This window comes from Marmota monax, unplaced genomic scaffold (genome assembly GCF_021218885.2).
Source record: "Marmota monax isolate L192 unplaced genomic scaffold, Marmota_monax_Labrador192_F-V1.1 WCK01_AAM20220418_F8-fsc00099, whole genome shotgun sequence".
NCBI classification, from domain to species: domain Eukaryota; kingdom Metazoa; phylum Chordata; class Mammalia; order Rodentia; family Sciuridae; genus Marmota; species Marmota monax.
Genome location: NW_026692126.1, coordinates 6,029,636 through 6,048,403, shown reverse-complemented (window position 1 = coordinate 6,048,403; position 18,768 = coordinate 6,029,636). Strand labels below are relative to the sequence as shown.

Sequence of the window (18,768 nt, the reverse complement as noted above, 5' to 3'; positions counted from 1 at the left end):
AGGAGAATAGTTGAATACACTTAAGATGTTCAGAGTGTTAAGAGTTACATCATTAAATAATCCAGTGATTTTGGGGTGAAAACTTTAATGTCTCTAAATTTGCACAATGGCATTCTACCTTTTAAAACTATAAAAAGGACACTTCAGGGCTGGGGTGTCAGTCAGTGGTAAAGAAATTGCATAGTACATGAGGAATCTGGTTCAATCCTCAGCACCACATAATAAAATAAACATGTTCGCATCTACAACTAAAAATATTTTTAAAAAATAGGACACAAAAATGTAGTCATCATTATGCTATATTGACTCACAGGATTGAGAACTTTGAAATATTGTGATAGACCACAATTAAAAGTGACTGGAGAAGAAGATTAACATTTAACAGGGATGAGAGGTGGGAGGGAAAGGGAGAGAGAAGGTAAATTGCACGGTAATGGAAGGAGACCCTCAGGGTTATACAGTGGAGGGGGTAGAGAGAGAGGAGGGGAGGGGAGGGGAGAGGTGGGGAGGGGGGAGGGTGGATGATGGGAAAGGCAGCGGAGCACAACAGACACTAGTATGGCAATTTGTAAATCAATGGATGTGTAACTGATGTGAATCTGCAATCTGTGTATGGGGTGAAGGTGGGAGTTCATAACCCACTAGAATCAAAGTGTGGAATATGATATGTCAAGAAATTTGTAATGTTTTGAACAACCCACAATAAAAAATTAAAAAAAAAAAAAAAAAAAAAGTGACTGGCCAAACTTTCATGTTCAAGATCAATTCTCCCATGAAAAGTATCCCTTTAAAATTCCTAAAATTACATCATCCCTCACTTCGTCTCTTCCTTTATTCACAGATATAAAACCAGCTAATGTGTTCATTACAGCCACTGGAGTGGTAAAACTTGGAGATCTTGGGCTTGGTCGGTTTTTCAGCTCAAAAACCACAGCTGCACATTCTTTAGGTAAGAGACCATATAGTTTCGTTCAGTTATGTTCATTTCTTGAGAAGTACCACTTGTATACGGCTTTTACGTTTTTAAAAACATCAGGTCTTCAGATCCCAAGTCTCTATTAGTTGTCCCGTTTCCTTTTATATGACAGGTGGATACTTGTTAACTTGACCTCAGGCAGCACCACTCAACTAAAAAATGCTGATAAACCTGATTTTTATTGCTACCTTGGAACATTCCTTTTAAAAGTTAAATAATGTGATGAATACACTATTTTGGAAGAGAACTTTTCCTGACCATTGAAAAATACTACATATAATAATTTGTAAGCTTACAACATGGTTGTGATTACTGCAATAGTGAAACCTAAAGATGATCTGTGGCAAATGAGGAAAATACTCCCCAAAATTGTAAAATGCATGAAAGACATGTAGTTTATTCATTCTAAATATAGTAGTGTCCTTGGTACCTAAAATAGAATTGGATTTAACTATAACATTAACAGTGGAGAGAAAGTTGTTCAGTTTACAAACAGTAATAATTCCTAGAGGAAATTTTTTTTTGTTGAGGCTATCACTTCAGTTTAACTCTCCAAATCATATTTTCTCCTTGTAAATACAAGGTACAGATAAAATGATGATGGCAAAAACTAGTTGACTTTAATGGAGCCCATCTTATTGTAATTTCATGGAAAGCCAATGATTTTTTTTTAAATGCCATTAAGTGATTTAAAAAAAAAAAAACTTTAAAGGGCCTGGTAAGTCACAAATGACTTGCACAAAATAGCAAAGTAGTGAAACGAGCCTCCAAATTAGTTGACTCTCAACATTTTTTGTCCTTTTCACTAAGATTTTGTGTGTCCTTAAACCTGTCATTTTTCGTATCTAGAACAGTACCGGGCACATAAATAGGCACCTAGTCAATATCTATCATATCTTTGTGTAAAGCATAGTTGCAAAGGTAATGCTTTTTATGAATTTGAGTGACATTTTCATAAGGATTTGTTTGGGAAGCTATAATTCTTGCAATATAGTGGAGAATTTCTATGGAGAAAATCAGACTGTTCCAAGCCAGTACGTGTTCTTAGTAGTGAAGATGACATTTTCACTTGGTTCTTCACCTGACTGGAATGTGCCAACAGCATTGTCATTAATTTACTTAGAAATGCCAGGTTACAATTATGCACAAACGCACAGCTGCATACCCATGTGTATTGTTTTTTGCAAACTGAGTATACTGTAATCATCCAACCTTAAGGATTCAGCATAGGTAGTGAAAACTAGTTCTATACAATTCTGGAAATTGAGTTATTTAGTCTGACTGATATTGCCTCTTGCAAAAGTTCTAAACAAGGTTTGCAAACATGCATCTCCAAATTAGATGTGCTAGTTCAAAATATTTGACAGAGTAAGATTAGATTTAATAATTCATTAGCAATTTCTAACAAGTTTTTATCAAAACTTAGTCATATAGTTATATAAGACACCTAAAGTATAACCACTGAGGAAGTAGAAGTGTTTCTTTGATGGGTGAAGAACGGGTAAACCTCGTTCTCAAGTCTGTTTTACATATCATGAAGCAAAAAATTCTTAAAATGACAGTTTTTTTTTTTCCGTCTGCTTCTGTGCAGAATGAAGATCTTAGTGCTTTGAAGTCAAAGTACACTAAGCAAAGTGCTTTGAATGCCAAGAATTTTTTAAGTTTGAACTCCAGATTACTAAGGTTCCAAAGGTTTTATTGGGGCTAAAGAACCCAAATAGAAAGTTTTCTTGACCCTTTAAATAGGACTAATAGAGAACATGAATAAAAGCAGAAGGAGAAATCCTTACAGTTGTTGACAAGATAGCCCTAATTTTCATGGTTAGCCTCCCAGCTTATGTATTTTAATTTTTAATAGAAGATTTGCTTCAAAGAGCTATTAAAGTAATTGAAAATTTGGCCAGCTATACAGATTTATTTTGCTTATAGAAAGAGTGATACTTTATTGTTATGTATCGGGTTATTTTCTGATTTAACTCTGGATAATCATGCCCTACAGATTGTAGAACAGGTCTAAATTTTAGTGAAACTTCAAATGAGATTTTTCTAAGAAGTACATGTCTGAGTTTTAACTTAAAGGAGGCCGATCGTAGAGCCAAATTTCATTTTCCCTTTTGAACATGTTTCTAAGAATTTAAAAATGCAAAGATATGAGTTTGGAAACCTCTCATTGTAGCTATACATTTGATTTTTGCCAAAGTATTTTCTTCAATAGGAATAGGCACTTCCAGAAGAGTTTTTTTTTTTAGTTGTATTAATTTTGCATCTTTGTATGATAAATTAACATGTAATAAATTGTTTTGGCATGTTGTATAGCAAATATACCTGTATAGATGGCCACATTAGCACTTTTCAGAATTCTGAAAAATATGAACAGTATTGATTCCTTAAATGCAAGGCTACAAAGTTACAAATAATAAATCTGATGTTGCTGGATATTCAAACCAAGTTCAGGTCTTGAGAGGGGAAAAGAAACCTCAGGAAGACTTACTTTTTGCCTACAACCATCATATACATTGTTTCACATCTCTTATTCTATCCCAGTTTGTTAATCCATAAATAGGAATTTATTAGAGAGTGGGAAAATGTCTTTGTTTCCTTTAAGTCCAATGTGTGTATTTCCATTAGTTATCTTCCTATAATTCATGTGATTACATTACTTTTCCCCAAAATCTTTGGGTGGTTCTTTTGCCTTATGAATATCAGGCAAAATTAGGGCTTTCTAGAGTCGTGTCCCCCAGCTTTCCACTTATCCACTGTGCCACCTTTCCTTTCCTCTATTTTGAACAAACAATAATGCTGCTTGATGTTCCGCAGAGAATGGAGAACACCTGAATTTGTGCGCTCATCGCTCTGTTGGCCCTTGGTCAAGCCATTAACTTTTCTAAAACTTCGTTTCTGGATTTAAGAAAAAGAAATGTGGGCTGTAACTATTCCTGTTTGTCCCTTAACCCCTAGTAAACAGAAGCAATTTATTTGGTTAGGCATTAAGATAGGGTGACATAGAAAGGTAGGGAGTTATCCGTGAACAGTTTATTGTGTGAAAATACTTGAATTGATTGATTCAAAAAATAGTTTCGCAGATGCTTTCTAGGGGCAACCAAGGCAGCCAGAGCAGAATCAGTGTTTGTCTTCAGAGAGCTTACTGTGTGGTGAGAGAAAAATATTTACTGAGAATGATTAGGACAATTACTATGGAAGGCCCCTCTGAGGCCATGTTTGAACTTAGAACCCAGCAAGCATCTCGGGCTTACTGAAGGACATGTCCTACAAGATGTGGATGCAGACTTAAGCTTTGCTGGGGGAGACACAGAAAGGGGCCAGATTCAGAAGGAACATACTCGATTTATAGCAAATGACAAGTTTTTGCAAGTTTGTGATATAAAGAACACTGATCTGGGTTGAAGTAGTTCACGACTGCTGTCATTAAGCTTCAAGCTAAGCATGCCTGGTATTGTCCACTACTTCAGGTTCTTTGTGTCCCATCTTTCCTTCTGAGTCTGTTAGAGTACATTCTCCCTAGAACTGAGCCCATCAGACTGTAACCCATGATAGACAATTTTTTGTTCCCTACTCTCTTCCCTATGGACTTGAATCTTTCTTTCTATGGATTTGCACACAATACTGTATACATATCTATTAATTTTGCCTCGTTTCATATTGTTAACATTACAGGTAACAAGTTTCCTAAAATCTGTTAATCTGTATCTACAACTTTAAAATTAATGAAGATACAGCTCTCCCTCCTTTATGTCTGTCAGTAGCATTCAAATTTTTGGATAACCCTACAATATTGTGACCCCTTTGGAAAGTAATCACAACTGAGGCGGGTGTTTCATGTAACAGTGTTTTCCTTTACAATTTGGTGCATTTTGGTATTTTCTGTTCCATTTCACCAAAATTAATGTTGGTTGCAACACACTAAATTGATTCCACAACTCTTAAATGATTTCCAAATTGCAGATCATGCAACCCGTTAGTCTGTTCTCACTATCTTCAGGTTGTTTCGTTTAAAATCCAATTCTCACTTTCAACAGTCTGATTTACTATGGGGTTGGTTCACTTGGTCAAACATAAATTACTGTTCCTGTGCTTCTGTAGATGCACAGCAATATGCCTGGTGTTTCTTCAGTTTGCAAATCACTCATCCCCATATGATCCTTACAGATAATGTGGATTAGACACATGAATTATTCCCATTCTGGAGTGGAGGAAATGAAACACAGAGGCAAATTGACAGAGTGAGAAGATCTGGATTGCTAGTCGGGTTTCTTCTCCCACACGTTTTCCCATTGTTTCAGTACCTTAATGGATTTTCTCTAGCTCTGGTTTCTGATTATTCAATTTGGGGTTACCTTATTCTGCTTTATTACACTGCTTCGGAGCCTACATACAAAAGCAGTTTGCTCTCTTGTGGACTTGATTACTTTTGTTCTTTCAGGATTCAGAAGTAAAAATAGTCCTGTAGGATATTGAAATCTATCTTTATGATCATTCTGTATACCAGCAACTTTGGTGACTTCTTTGGAAATATTAGGTAAAGTGAAAACTAAAACTTTACTCCACAGGTTCTAATGATCTAGTTCTTGTATTAGGAGAGTTGGAATGTACTTTCCTTGTATTTCTTTACGTCCTTTAAAGTCTCCTTTCAACAAATATATTCTGACCCAGATGCAACTTGGTAGGAAATTAAGTATTTTTCATCTTTGAATATTTAAACATACAGAACAATTTTTATATAATCCCCATATAATTTGACTAGAGATCATAATGCATATCAAAGTACCTGTATTTCCTATAATGATGCAGAAGAATCCTCTTTTGCTACTATATATCAACAGTGAATAGATACATAGCATTTTATGATTTCAAGCAGTTTTAAAATCCATTTTCTCTTTATCTTCAATGTTCTATAGTGGGTATTATGGATAGTACAGATTTAGAACTGAGATCACTGTATTTAGTACTACACCTGACCCTCCACTCCACCCCCACAAACTCTTGATCCCTACCCTGTTGTAACTTTTTTCCTTAAGACTTATTCTATAATGCTGTGTAATTCACTTATTATGCTTAGCATTTTCTGGCTCTCCCAGATAAAATGTAACTTCATGACATAATTCTTTGTGGTTTTAGTTCCCTAAGATGTCCCAGATGCCTCAGTGATAGTATTCCACATAATATTTATTAAATGAACAGGATTTAGAGGTAGGCTACACAGAAGAGCAAAATATATTATCTTAGATTAATGCTAAACTGAGGGTTAGGTTAACAAAGTACATTGTGTCAGCTGTGGGCCCATGTTTATTAGGATAGCTGCCCTTAATGTGGCGGCTTGGCATATGAAGCAGTTTCAAGCTTGTGTTGTCTTCATATCAACATACACTTTTGTGATTCCAAAGGGAAGAGAGCACAGAAAAATCACTGGCTCTTAACTGGATCTTCTGCTTGAATGTAACACACCTTACTTCCATTCACATTTCTTTTCTAAAACAACCTCATAGCAATGCCCGTCTCACTGGGGCAGGGAAATGTATTCTCTTATGTTCCCAAAACTGTTGACCATGTAGCTGTGATAGAGAATTCCTCATTTAGTTCTCTGCTTAATAATTTGTATTCTTGGGGCTGGGGTTGTAGCTCAGTGGTAGAGCACTTGCCTGGCATCTGCAAGGCCCTGGGTTTGATCCTCAGTACCACAGAAGTAATTTGTGTTCTTCTATTGTTTTTGTGACATTTGTAGCTGTTGCAGCCAAAGGGGAATTAACTCTTAATGGGGGAGAGCTAGATGCAGCCTTACAGAATTTTCATCTTTCTAAATTGGGAAAGTGTGAATAGAGATTTTTAAAGCTAGAATTATGCATGACATTCACTGGAGTATTAATCCTTAGAAAAGTCACCAGGGATAAATATATCTACAGTTGTCTCTTATGATAAGGATCTTATTTAGGTCAATTTAAACATTTATAATAATAATTGAAGCCTGATGAGCAAATCTTTGTACTAATGGCTGTGTAGCATATCATGTTCCATTCTCCATCTCTAATTTAGCAGCATTCAAGGTAGGTGTGATTACATAGTTATCAGCTAGTGACCAAGACAGAATTCATGTGAATTACAAAAGATAATTATAGCCATTAAACACTTACCATATTATTCTTGTTAAGGTAAGTGCATTAGTTTTACCTCTTCCATACCTGTACCACCTCGAAACTAAGTGAGGGGGGGAAACTATCCCAAAATGATCCAGGGAGATCTTGAAGGTCCAACATTTTGTGAACCATGTAACTTTCTCTTACCCTCTCAGTACCAAGTATGGTTCTTGGAGTATATCAGTACATGAATTGAATGTCCCATTCTCACAAAGCATGCATCATAAACACATTAGTATTCATTGTCACCGTAATAACTTAACAGGTTTAGCGACTTAGAAGTCCAGCATGGCACTCACTGAGCTCAACTTAAGATAGGCACAGACTCCTGTCTATTTCGGATGCTGGTAGAGTTCAGTTCTTCAGTGTTGAGATGCCCGTTTCCTTACTGTCTGCTGAGGTCCATTCCCAGCTTCTAGAGGCTGCCCTCGGTCCTTGGTTCTAGGCTCTACTCCCCCCATTTTCAAAGCTAGCAATGGCAAGTCAAGTCCCTCTTGACATAGCACACAATGGTCAGGAGAGATGTGACATCTCTGACCAGTCATCTGGGAGAATCTGTTTTAAGGTTCATAATGTCACTCTGCAAAGTCCCTTTTGCCTTGTACCATAAACAGATATAAAACCTAGGACCAAAAATCCTAATCAGATTTCTTCCCATCATACTATTGAAATGCGCTCAACATCTTTGAAGTCATTTGTATCCTAAAGTCTGCTTACATGAAATCATTTAAAAGTCAGGTTTTAATGAAAGTTTATATCCTTGAAATGTGTTGTTCTTTTTTGAAGAGGTTTTTGTGTTTTAAACATTTGCTGAAGTTTAAGCAATGGTCATGCTCTAAGTGGAATTTAGGAAGCGAGAAAAAATAGTTTTAGTAAGGAAAATTAATCTGTTGCAGAAATCTAGTAACTAATCCAACTGTAGGTAATTTTGGAGTATATTATCTACTATTTAGGAATACCTATTTGCACCAAAATTTTACTTAGGAAAACACTTCAATTGTGTATTAATGTCTACTTGCTACAGTGGAAGAGTCTGATAATGTTTTGCTGCAGCATTTTTGCTTTCTAAATGTCCCCCAGAAAAGGAAAGATGGAGAGTTTATTTTTGCGTGTGAGAACTTTGTAGTCTATCTCCAAAATAGAATAGATCTTAATTAAAATGTTCTGATATTGATCCTTGTGCTGAACAAATATTTGAAACCGCTTGAGGGCAAATCATGTTCTTGATGTTACTTTTGTCAAAGGATTGCTCGAGCTCCTGTTTGGTCTTCACAATGAGATAAGTGGTTCTGATTTCGCGGTATTGCCAGCATAGTAAATGCATGGCCATCATTTAAACTAGATACCAGAAATTTTCACACTGGAGTCTCTTGAGTGTACATTTCATGTTTCCCACACTATTTTCAACTGTGATACATCCTCCGATTTCAACTTGGAAAATTAGTGTTTTTGAAATGGGTATTAAGACGGTTTCATTTTTGGTGCCAGGTGCCACCTGTGGTCACATTCTTGTTTTTCCCCCACACCTTTTCCTAGCACCTCCCTATGGGTCTATCTTTGGCTTCTGCCCTTTCGTTGTCCACAGTGGCATGGAGCCATCAAAGCAACATATGTGCAGCTAGTACCAAAGGTTGCTTTCACCACTTTATTTTTCAGTTCTTTAATTACTCTGGGAAGAAGCTCTTACTTAATTTTAATCTGTGCACATTTTACCCCTCAAGCCACTTTAAGTGTTTATGACAGTATGAGTAACTCAAGAGTTGTCATTTTCACAGGTAGTCCATTGCACTTATACCTTTATTTCTGTCTTTTCATTTAAGCAGCAAAAAAAGCTGTCTAAATTTGAAATCATGTTTTTCCACTCATTTCAGAGTGGTTGGATTTAATGATGTAAGTGTCCTCTTAAGTAGAGAACTACCTGGGTATGAACTCTAGGTCCACACATTACCAATTTTGTCATCTTTAGCACCTTGCTTGACCTCCCTTTCTGAAACAAGATAGGGAGTTTGCTGAACTCCTGTTTGCTGAACTGTAGCCCCCTGGAGATGAAGGCTGTGTCCCGTTTATTTCTCTCCTTTAAGCACCTGAAACAGTACATGCCATGCAGTTTGGCCTGGTAAACATTTGTTTAATTTCACCAAGATCATTCATGTAATGTATTTAGTTCAGTGCCTGAAACAGTAACCAAATGTGATGAGATTTCTCTCATCATAACTAAGGTTCTCATCAATTATGCTTAAAATATAACCTTTATTTTTAAATCTATTGTAGAAAAAATATCTACCTACCACTCAACCACTCCATACTGACTTCAGGTAATAATCCTTACAATGAAATAAATTTGGTCTCTCTCCATTCAATGTGCCAATGTAATTTCTGGGCTGACTCATAAGAATCAAGGGGAAAAAAATGTAAATTAATTCCCATTCTCTCAACTTGTGTGTTTCAGTCAACTTCAGTGAGGTATAGGTAGCTCGTCTCCTTTTAATTTTCCCCACAATGTTTGCAGCTTTGTTTTCCTTCAGTGTGCTCTAATTGAGAGTAAGAAATCATTTCTAGATCAGTTTTGCTTGTTTCTAGTGCCTGGCTTAAAACACTTTCGTGACCTAAAAGGAGCATATTTTTTTTTTCCCCACTTAATTTTTGATGGGATTTTGTACAGTTTAAAACACTCTAAAGTGTTTTAAAGGACACAAACCTTTAGATCTGTAGAATTCTAGAAAAAAAGGATCTTGGGTCATTTCATCTTAAAGAGGAAAGTAAAAAAAGTTCATTTGGCTAGTGGGAAAGTAGTATGTTAAAGTTTTCCTGACCGTTGTTTTTTAAATGGGAAGATGACAGAAAATGGGCCAAAGAAATTCTTCAATTCTATTTTTTTCTCATTCAAGACTTTATAGAGGTGTTAAATTTTTAGCTTAATTCCTAAAAATAATTCCATATACAACCTGTTCTAATGAAAGGAATGTTATGTTGCTATCATGGAAGATCAGACTAAATCAGTAACAATTTTTTTTCTCGACTATTGTAGAACTTCTGGAAACTGGTCTCCATTTTATTCAGAATTTGAATATTTGTTTAACTAGAATAAATCCATTAGTGTAATGAGAATGTTTTGTACATCTGAATGACTGTAGTAGTGTATTAACAGATTTTTAAAAGTCAGCAATTTTCTCATGTCAAGCCTTTCCTATTCATGTCAGGAGGATAAATAGCATAAGTACCTGTTATGGCAAAATGTATTCTCATTTTACCCACAACCATAAAATCTTGCAAGTGGAATTATGTATCCTGCAGCCTTCATGCTCCTCACTACGTAGTAATTTGCATGATTGTTTTAATGTCTAATCATATCACTGCATAATTCTTGTATAACTGTTAAGTCACAACATTCTTGAGACAACAGTAATCAGACACAGCTATCAGTTTAAATAAGGGGTTTTAGGAAATAATCATATCTCCATTAAGTTTGGAATGTTGGAACTATATCTTCGTATTTAAACCTACTGCAGATTTTCCTGAGCCCCTAAACTTTTAGGCCTCTCCACTAGATCGAAAGGGTAAGGACGAATCAGGCTGCAGCATGAGGCTGAACCTCTTAGCTCTGGGCCGGGCTCATCTGCTGAGAGATACTGAGCAGCGGGGCATGTTAGGGAGCATGCCATGGGCAGACAGTAGAACCTTCCTTTTAGGCCTGTGTTCAGTTAATTATGGATTTGCCCCGTTAATAGCATAGAACACAAATGAACTCATTACAGTGACTCTTTTGGAAATGTGTCGAACAAGGAGGTGAGTAGACTATTCAGCTTTACATTTTTATTTTCAGAATGTGTAACATTGAAATAAACTATATATACAGTGTAAAATGTTCATTATGAAAAAATCTTGTCTAAGCTTAAAAATAGCAGTGCTGAGTATGTAACTTTATAATGACCTCCAGCAGCTCACTAGGAAAGGCTTCTTTGTATGTCAGAATTTTCTAGATCTTAAGTTTCTTTCAGTGGCATTCCTTATCATTCATTTTCTCTGCTCCCTTCACTTGTGGGTCGTCATTGGAGTTCTGTTTGTGTTGCAGTTAAGGTGTTGTGCTGGGGCTAATCTCTGTAAAATGCTAGCATTTGTTCGTCTTTTTCCCCATCATCAATCTTTCACACTCTTATCAAACCCCTAATGTATCAGCAGGTTTCCCAGAGCTACTGGTTAAAATTACCTTTGCTTTTGGTAAACTCTGAACCTTCAAGCCTCAGTGTTTTCAGCTGCCCCCTGTGGATTCTGTGAAGGCTCTCTGCACATTCCTCACTGCCAGTCACTTGCTTTATGTCCTGAAACGAAGAGCCTGTGCAGAGCCCGTTTATTATTCCAGCTGTACCTGCCATCCTTCCTTAAATGCATAGAGTATGTAAATATTTCCAGTGATTGCTGTTGTTTATGCAAACTACAGGTGAAAGTGGTGAGGACTCTTTACACAACACCACTGTCACCTAGCTCTCAAAGTTTTGTTTTCCTGATACTACCGAAACTGGCAAATGGAGTAGTCTTCAAGAAAAATGTTACAATAAAATTATTTATTCAAATTTCCAGTCTGATTAGTATCATGTTTGCATTTTGTCATGTCTTTTATCAAGCTTTCCTTTCATCCATCCCGAGTAGGGCTGCCCTTTATAAGTAAAATAGGATTCTGTTACAGGTACAATTCCGTGGATAGTGGTTCATGTTTTCACTTTAAGCATAGTGTAGCATACACACATGACCATTAGGTTTAACTTCATTCTTTCAGAAAACTGACTTCCACCTTGAGGATCATAGTTTTGTAATTAGTATGATTCTGTTGCTTGACTAGGAGACCCCTTAGGCTAATGATGGATGGTCAAATAGCCCTCTAAATTTGGAGAGATTCACTAAAAAAAAACTTAAGTGACTTTTAAACCGTTCAACCTGCTTTTAAACAACTATGGCATTTTCCACAATCGCTATATAAAACAAATTAGCACTTTTAAATGAACGAAAGCAGTCTAGAATGTCCCATCTCTTAAAAGCTCTCCTTAGTAGCAGGAACGCAAACACTATTAGAGATGACAGTGCCCTTTCACGTGTTATATGGCCCTTTGATGTGCAAAAGTCACCTATATTCTTTTTAAAGGTGGAGTAATGAAGGCGTCAAGTGTTAATAGAACATTTGTTACATTACAGAACTGTGTTCTGAGGAATGCTTCTCTACAAGCATGATTTTATGTTCGAAGTTGTCATAAAATGCTATTTAGTTTAAAATAATTACGTTTAATTGTTTGGGAGATGCAGTTCCATTCCAAAAAAATAAAGCTCCATGTGAATAATGTCCTGTTTAATGTGAGTTGAGGAAATCTTAAGTTTTATGTTCTGAAAAAACAATTTTTTGATCCTAATGAATTTTTGGGTTACATTTTAATCTAAAATTTGTCATTTCTTACCACAGCTGTACCTTCATATTTATATTCCTTGTTTTATTTGGCTTGTTTTTTAGTGGGCACACCTTATTACATGTCTCCTGAGAGAATACATGAAAATGGATACAACTTCAAATCTGACATCTGGTCTCTTGGCTGTCTACTATATGAGGTAAGTCATGTTGATAAATTCCATATACTGATGCATTTTTACTTTATTTCCCTTTACAATTTTTTTTCCTGGATGTTTAAGAATTGGCTTTTAAGAATTTATTGGGTTAATATCTGGTTTTATACAGAGTGACAGTCTTATTGCTTCCTGTTTTTAAATCATACTGTTAATGGGTTAATGAAAATGTAAAAATATGTATTTGAGCACCTACGAAAAAGACTTGGGTAGTGTAGGAGAGGTATATTAAAATAGATTTAAAATATAAATGTAAAGTAAACATACTTGTTAGTATTTTGTTTCACATTTACATCAGTATAATTCAACTTTAAGGATAATAACAGTTCATTTCCATGAGTAACAATTTGTTAGAAAAGCTCAGGAAATTCTCTCTCGTACTTAACAAAGGAAGATTGAATATTGTTGGTCAGTCCTCTAGAAATATTGCAGTTCAATATGGATTCATAAAAGAAAGCATGTTGCTAGAATATTTTATACCCTTGTTATAGACAATGTCATAAAAGGGTTTCTCGAGCTGGTGACTTCTATAATCTTAATTGAATGGCAAGAATAGATTGAATCGAAGTTGGTTTAACTAAAGTGAATAGTCTTACTTTCATATCCCAATAAGGTTAACTAGAGTAGATGGATAAAAACCAATGTATTTCCTACTGTTTTGTACCTCTTGTCCCAATTTAAATGAATGAGGTGGTATCTATTTTAATTGTGCCATCACTGGAAGTAGAACATCAGGAGGTGTTTTGAAAAATGTGTTCTGCTGATTCCAATTTTCTTCAGGAACCTAAAATTGTTTTTGCTACTGAAGTGACTAATGATTGCTTAAGAATTATGTTCTTGAACTCAATTTTTATGAAAAATTATAAATTTAATCAAATGATTCCATGTATGCACATGAGGTTAAGGGATTTCTGTTCACCATATTATTTTCTAAATAATATGGTACAATGTTGACAGGGCTTGACAATATTAGTTACCTTATAGTATGTTTGAAACATAATCTTACAGTCCTTCAGGTCATAGTCAGATTATGAAAGCAACATTTTCCCTTTAAATCTCTAAAAGCAAATAGCAAATTAGATTTTAATGATGAGATTAAATGGAGCAATGGAAAAAATGTTCAGTAGGGATAATGTGCTTTTAGGAGAAAGTCTGCATAATGCTTTTTAGGGCTGGCAAAATCATGTCAAAACGTAAATAATTTCACATTCTATGTGCTTTTGAAAGACAGTGTTCCATTTTTGTCTGCTTAAAGTGATCATCAAAATAAAATTTCTGTAGACACTCATAACTCAGTTATGTGTTGTGGATTATTTCTAGTTACTTATGCTAAATAACATTAATTTCCATCTTGATTGCTACACAAGAACTTGAATTTTGTAAAAGATTTGGTTTATTGCCCTTCAGTTACATTGGAATATAATAGAAATGTCAGCATTTTAGTTGTAAAAACTTGGCCATAACATCACATTTACCATAGATATTGTTTCCTACTAAGAAATTACTATTAACGATGGTAAAATAGGAAGGCTTTTTTGAAAATGTATTTTAAACTCAAAAAATTGGACTTTCAAATGTTCCTCAAACCTTAAAAAAAAAAACTAGCAGTAGACTTTTAATTGATATGCAACAAAGTAGACTTTACTAATTAAAATCAAGATGCTGTGCTTTTGCTACACGGACCTTTACATGGAAAAGTAGGTTTTACACATTTCCTTTATTGTTCAGCGCAGCAATTGCATCCTTACAGGGTTGTAGGTTGGTGGCTTACAGTTCAAAAAAAAAGAGAGCTGCCACCAGCCCCGAAGACAGACAGTGGGCTTTCGTCCCTCCGACACCCCCAGAATACTAATCAGGAAAGTCAGACCCTGGAGGTCAGGGAGCAAGTCAATCATTCTAGCGATCGTCTCAGTGTGGAGGATCAAATTAGCCTGAAAAATTCAGCTGCTGGGAGGAGAGGGCGAGCAGCTGTCAGGGGCAGCATCGAGATGCACTAATGAACCAGATGAATAGTGCAAAAGCTTGAAAATAAAAACAGGACAGTTGACATTTTTCATCTGTCAAAGCAGGAGATGCATGAAAATATACTATTCCTGTTTAACTCCTTAGGGGACATTCAGATTTTTTTTTTTAACACTGCAGTATTGAGACAAAAGTACTCTAATGAACTAGCATATGATAACGAATATATATATATATATATATATACATTTGCTTAAGGTCTTACAAACGTGGAGACTATAGTTTCTATAGTTACTTTTAAAGTAGTATTTTTAATGTTCTATTTGATCATGTGTCCTTGCATCTTAACCCTATGATTTATTGTGGTTCCTCCTTTAAAAATTTCCTCTCTGGTAGAATGTTTAGGAGCATTCAAAACGTCTTTTACTTTTTCTCATGTGGAACAACTCCTCCCAAGGTTGTTCTGTGTAGGTGTGAATAAAATGTAGGTGAGGTAAAAATTGTGTCGAGCTGCTCTCCAGGCCCGATTTCCAGACGTGTCCCCTCCTGGCTGAGGTTCTGAAGGAGTTAAAGCCCTGTCTGGAGCACAGAAGACAGATGAGAGCCATTTTCAGCTTGTCCTGTCCCCACTGACGCTCACTGAGTAGCACAGCATGGACCAGCGTGTTTCACACACACTCTGCCTGTCTGGGGAATGTACACATTGTCCTTCCAAAATCAAACTTATTAGCACATGTAGAAAAGGGTGACTGACTTTGGGGCAGCCTGGCACTCCGTGTTGTATTCTTGCTGCTGCGGTTCAAAGATTTAGAAGGTTTTCAACAGGATGCGAACATTTTAAATAGAATTTTTAGTTTGTAACCCTGCTTACCATAGTACTGGCTTGCACTTTAAATGTCAAGTTACAACCCTGTCTTTAAATTCAAATCCAATAATGTCTTTAAAGTTGCTCATCTTCTGAGTCGTGGTTTTCTGCATAAAAATCTCATTTGGATGCCTGAAAAATGCACCTGTGACTTGCAGGTTTTCAGACATTGAGTTCCAATTCATTGTAAATTAAAATACAACTAATCCCCAAATAGTTAAGACTTTTTCCTCAAAGCAAGCCACAAAAAATGCTTTGCATCCTCATCCTTGACCATTGATAAATTATATTCAGTTTTAACTTCAGTTTCATGTTTGTTGTACTTTGATCATTGCAAGCTATAGTATGTGATGCTCAGTTTTGCTATGATGTAGTACCATCGAAACAACTAGTTAGTATATGTATGAAGTTATGTTCTGTTCCTTAATATTGTTATATTGTATGTACATAGACAAATACCAAAAAAGTTTAAGATTTCTAAGTTAATTCTCTGAAAGGCATGTTTAAAATTGTTGTGTCTTCGACACCACCCCCAAACCCAGTGTAACAATCACCTTGTGAGTTGCTGTGTAACTATATCAGTTTCACTGTAAGCATTTTACAGATGGCTGCCCTACAGAGTCCTTTCTATGGTGACAAAATGAATCTGTACTCACTGTGTAAGAAGATAGAACAGTGTGACTACCCACCTCTTCCTTCAGATCACTATTCAGAGGAAGTAAGTTATTTCCAGTTGTATGTGTGTCATGATCATTTTGCTAATGTTTGGATTTTATTAGGAATTTGACTAGAAAATAAAATCGAGTAGTATAGGTGGCAGAAATGGCACTTTTCTTTCTGCCCCTTGTCTTGGAGACTTGTTTAAAGAGTTGATGCTGCAATTCATAATGGGGTGTGTAACAACACAGCATGTGGCGTAAAATTGGCCACTTCCTAGGTGTGATAATAGTAGCTGGCTTCACAGTGGACTGAACACACAGAAGGGCAGAATTAATGCTCAGACCCACGTTTAGTGATTGACACGTCTAGTGGCCCGTCCTAATAGGCTAACTCCTAATTAAAACCTTCCTTCACAGCCACATTTTCCCAAACCCGAGTTACACATCTTTGCTGCATGTCTCAGAACCTTGTTCTTTAAGCTTTATCTTCCCCCTCCTTTGACAGTACCTGTCCTGTCACTACCTCACTGCTGTAGTCCGATTCCTTTGGGGAGGTGTTTTGAGGTTAGTGCAGTAGACATGTTAAAAATATTTTGGGTAGGATTGAAGCTTTTACCTTGCTTGGGGTGGTAACCCATTAAAATGAATTGTGTTGGCTCTATCCAACCTCCAGTGTTTATACAGAACGTGTATTCCATTTTAGCTTAACATATTGTGATTGTACCAGTATTTAAGCAGGAAGCATACAGAACAGGCATATGTCAGGTCAACTAAGGCTTGTTCACAGGGGCTCTTTTTGGACTGTTCATTGGGGACTTAGCAGTGTCCTGTGTTAGGACATCTCACCTCAGGAGCAACAGATTTTTCTGCCCCAGGAAAATGGAAAGGAGTAAAAGAAAAAATATGAAACTATAATGTTCACTTAATAGTGTCAGTCTTTCTATTGTGAAACGAATAGCATTCCATCTTAGCATTGAGTCCATGTAACTCGAATAATAAATCTCTAAAGAATTTTTTTACCACATGTAAAGCTTTTGGGTTCCATGAATGAAGTACATTTTCTAATAGTTTTGACTCTGATAATCAGTGATGCCTACTTTTTTGCTTTATGGCATTGGTATTCAGGTAATTAGAATAAACTCTGGATAATGTAGAAATATTACCTTTACTTGATGTGAATGCTCTTATGTTAGCCATTTTTAATTACTATTTTGGGTCTAGAATATAAATATGGCATTTCACAAAACCAACTTCAGAACCATAGGCCTAGAAATATAGTAGGGTGTGAACAATAATGCAAAATGATAGCAAGAATGTCAGGGGCCTTTCTTTGTTGTGTCATTCATGCTGTCTTCTTTTTTCCATGAAGCACATGAATATTTCACATATCTGCATCCTCATCCCCTATTCTTCTTGACTAATTTTCAGACTGTCTGAATTTGCATTTCACATGGTAGCTGATTAGGAGATGCCGAGTGCAGCAGTGAAGCCTCAGCAGGCGGTTACCATGGTGACCTTCAGCAGGATTTTAATGATGATACCACTAGTGGTTCGTTGAAGTCGGCCTGCCTGCAGGGCTACTTCACTGCAGCTAAGTGTGAAGTTGGATATGCGGATTCTCAGCCAAGGGGCAAATATCAAAGTCTGGCCCAGATAGAAGGTCTTAGAGTTGGGAAAAGAAAATAGATTCCACTTTTTACTTCACTCTATATAGTTACCAGTTTTCGAAAAGAACTATAAAGCAAAACATGTGGTGTACTTTCCAAAAAAGATTGGAATTCCTCGTATTAGTTAAGGCTGTTGTCATGCCCTGATGAAATAGAAGGCGATATCATCTAGGTAAACATAGAAGGTAATTCTTTCTTAAAAAAAAAAAAAAGAAAAATGCAGACTATATGTAACAATGTTACTTTAATCTGATCAGTTATGTACGAGAGTTCTCCAAACAAGAGCTTTGAAATGCAGATGTGCTAATATTTTCTCTCCTTAAGTAGGAACTCTGTTAAATAATTATGCAGAATTTCAGCATAGCAACAAAAACTTATCAGGTTTGGTGCTGCCTTAATGATAAATGTTTCCTCCTGGAGTAGGTTCTTTAGAAGTTTTAAAATTCCCACTCACCTTTTGTTAGTGTAGCAAAATGTAGGAAGTGGTAAAAGGTTTTCAAACAATGAACTCTTAAGTAAAAAGCCAATTCATTGTCAATTTTGTGGCACAAATGGTAAGACTGGTTAAGCAAATTAACTAACTAAATATGCATTTGAGATTTTACCCTATTTATCTATTGCTGCAAATTCAAGACTCCTCTCAAAAACATTAAAAAGGAACATTTCAGAAGAATGCCAGCAATACCCGTCTTCACACTCAGTTGGTAGGAATCTTAAGGAACACAGGATTTCCACATCAACTTTTAAATGGAATGACTGCATTTAAAAGCATGAAATTTTTCATGTTTGATATTCTAAAACCTAGGTGCTATTAAAATAGCATGTTTTGGAAAAAATAGGTGTGTATGTCACATGTTTCCTTTTGAATTTATAGGCACAAAAT

The 18,768-nt window shown here is 36.0% G+C and overlaps 1 protein-coding gene across 2 annotated transcripts in view; it reads left to right on the top strand.

The window, feature by feature from the left end:
- The window catches only part of Nek7 (NIMA related kinase 7), a 129,105-nt gene that overhangs the window by 97,271 nt on the left and 13,066 nt on the right, over positions 1-18,768 (top strand). Inside the window, exons 7-9 of one of the 2 annotated variants that reach the window (XM_046464835.2) lie at positions 842-949; positions 12,623-12,717; positions 16,164-16,277. In XM_046464835.2, coding sequence (XP_046320791.1) covers positions 842-949; positions 12,623-12,717; positions 16,164-16,277 — 317 coding nt within the window. The remainder of the gene's footprint in view (positions 1-841; positions 950-12,622; positions 12,718-16,163; positions 16,278-18,768) is intronic. The other variant, XM_046464847.2, reaches the window with a different exon arrangement.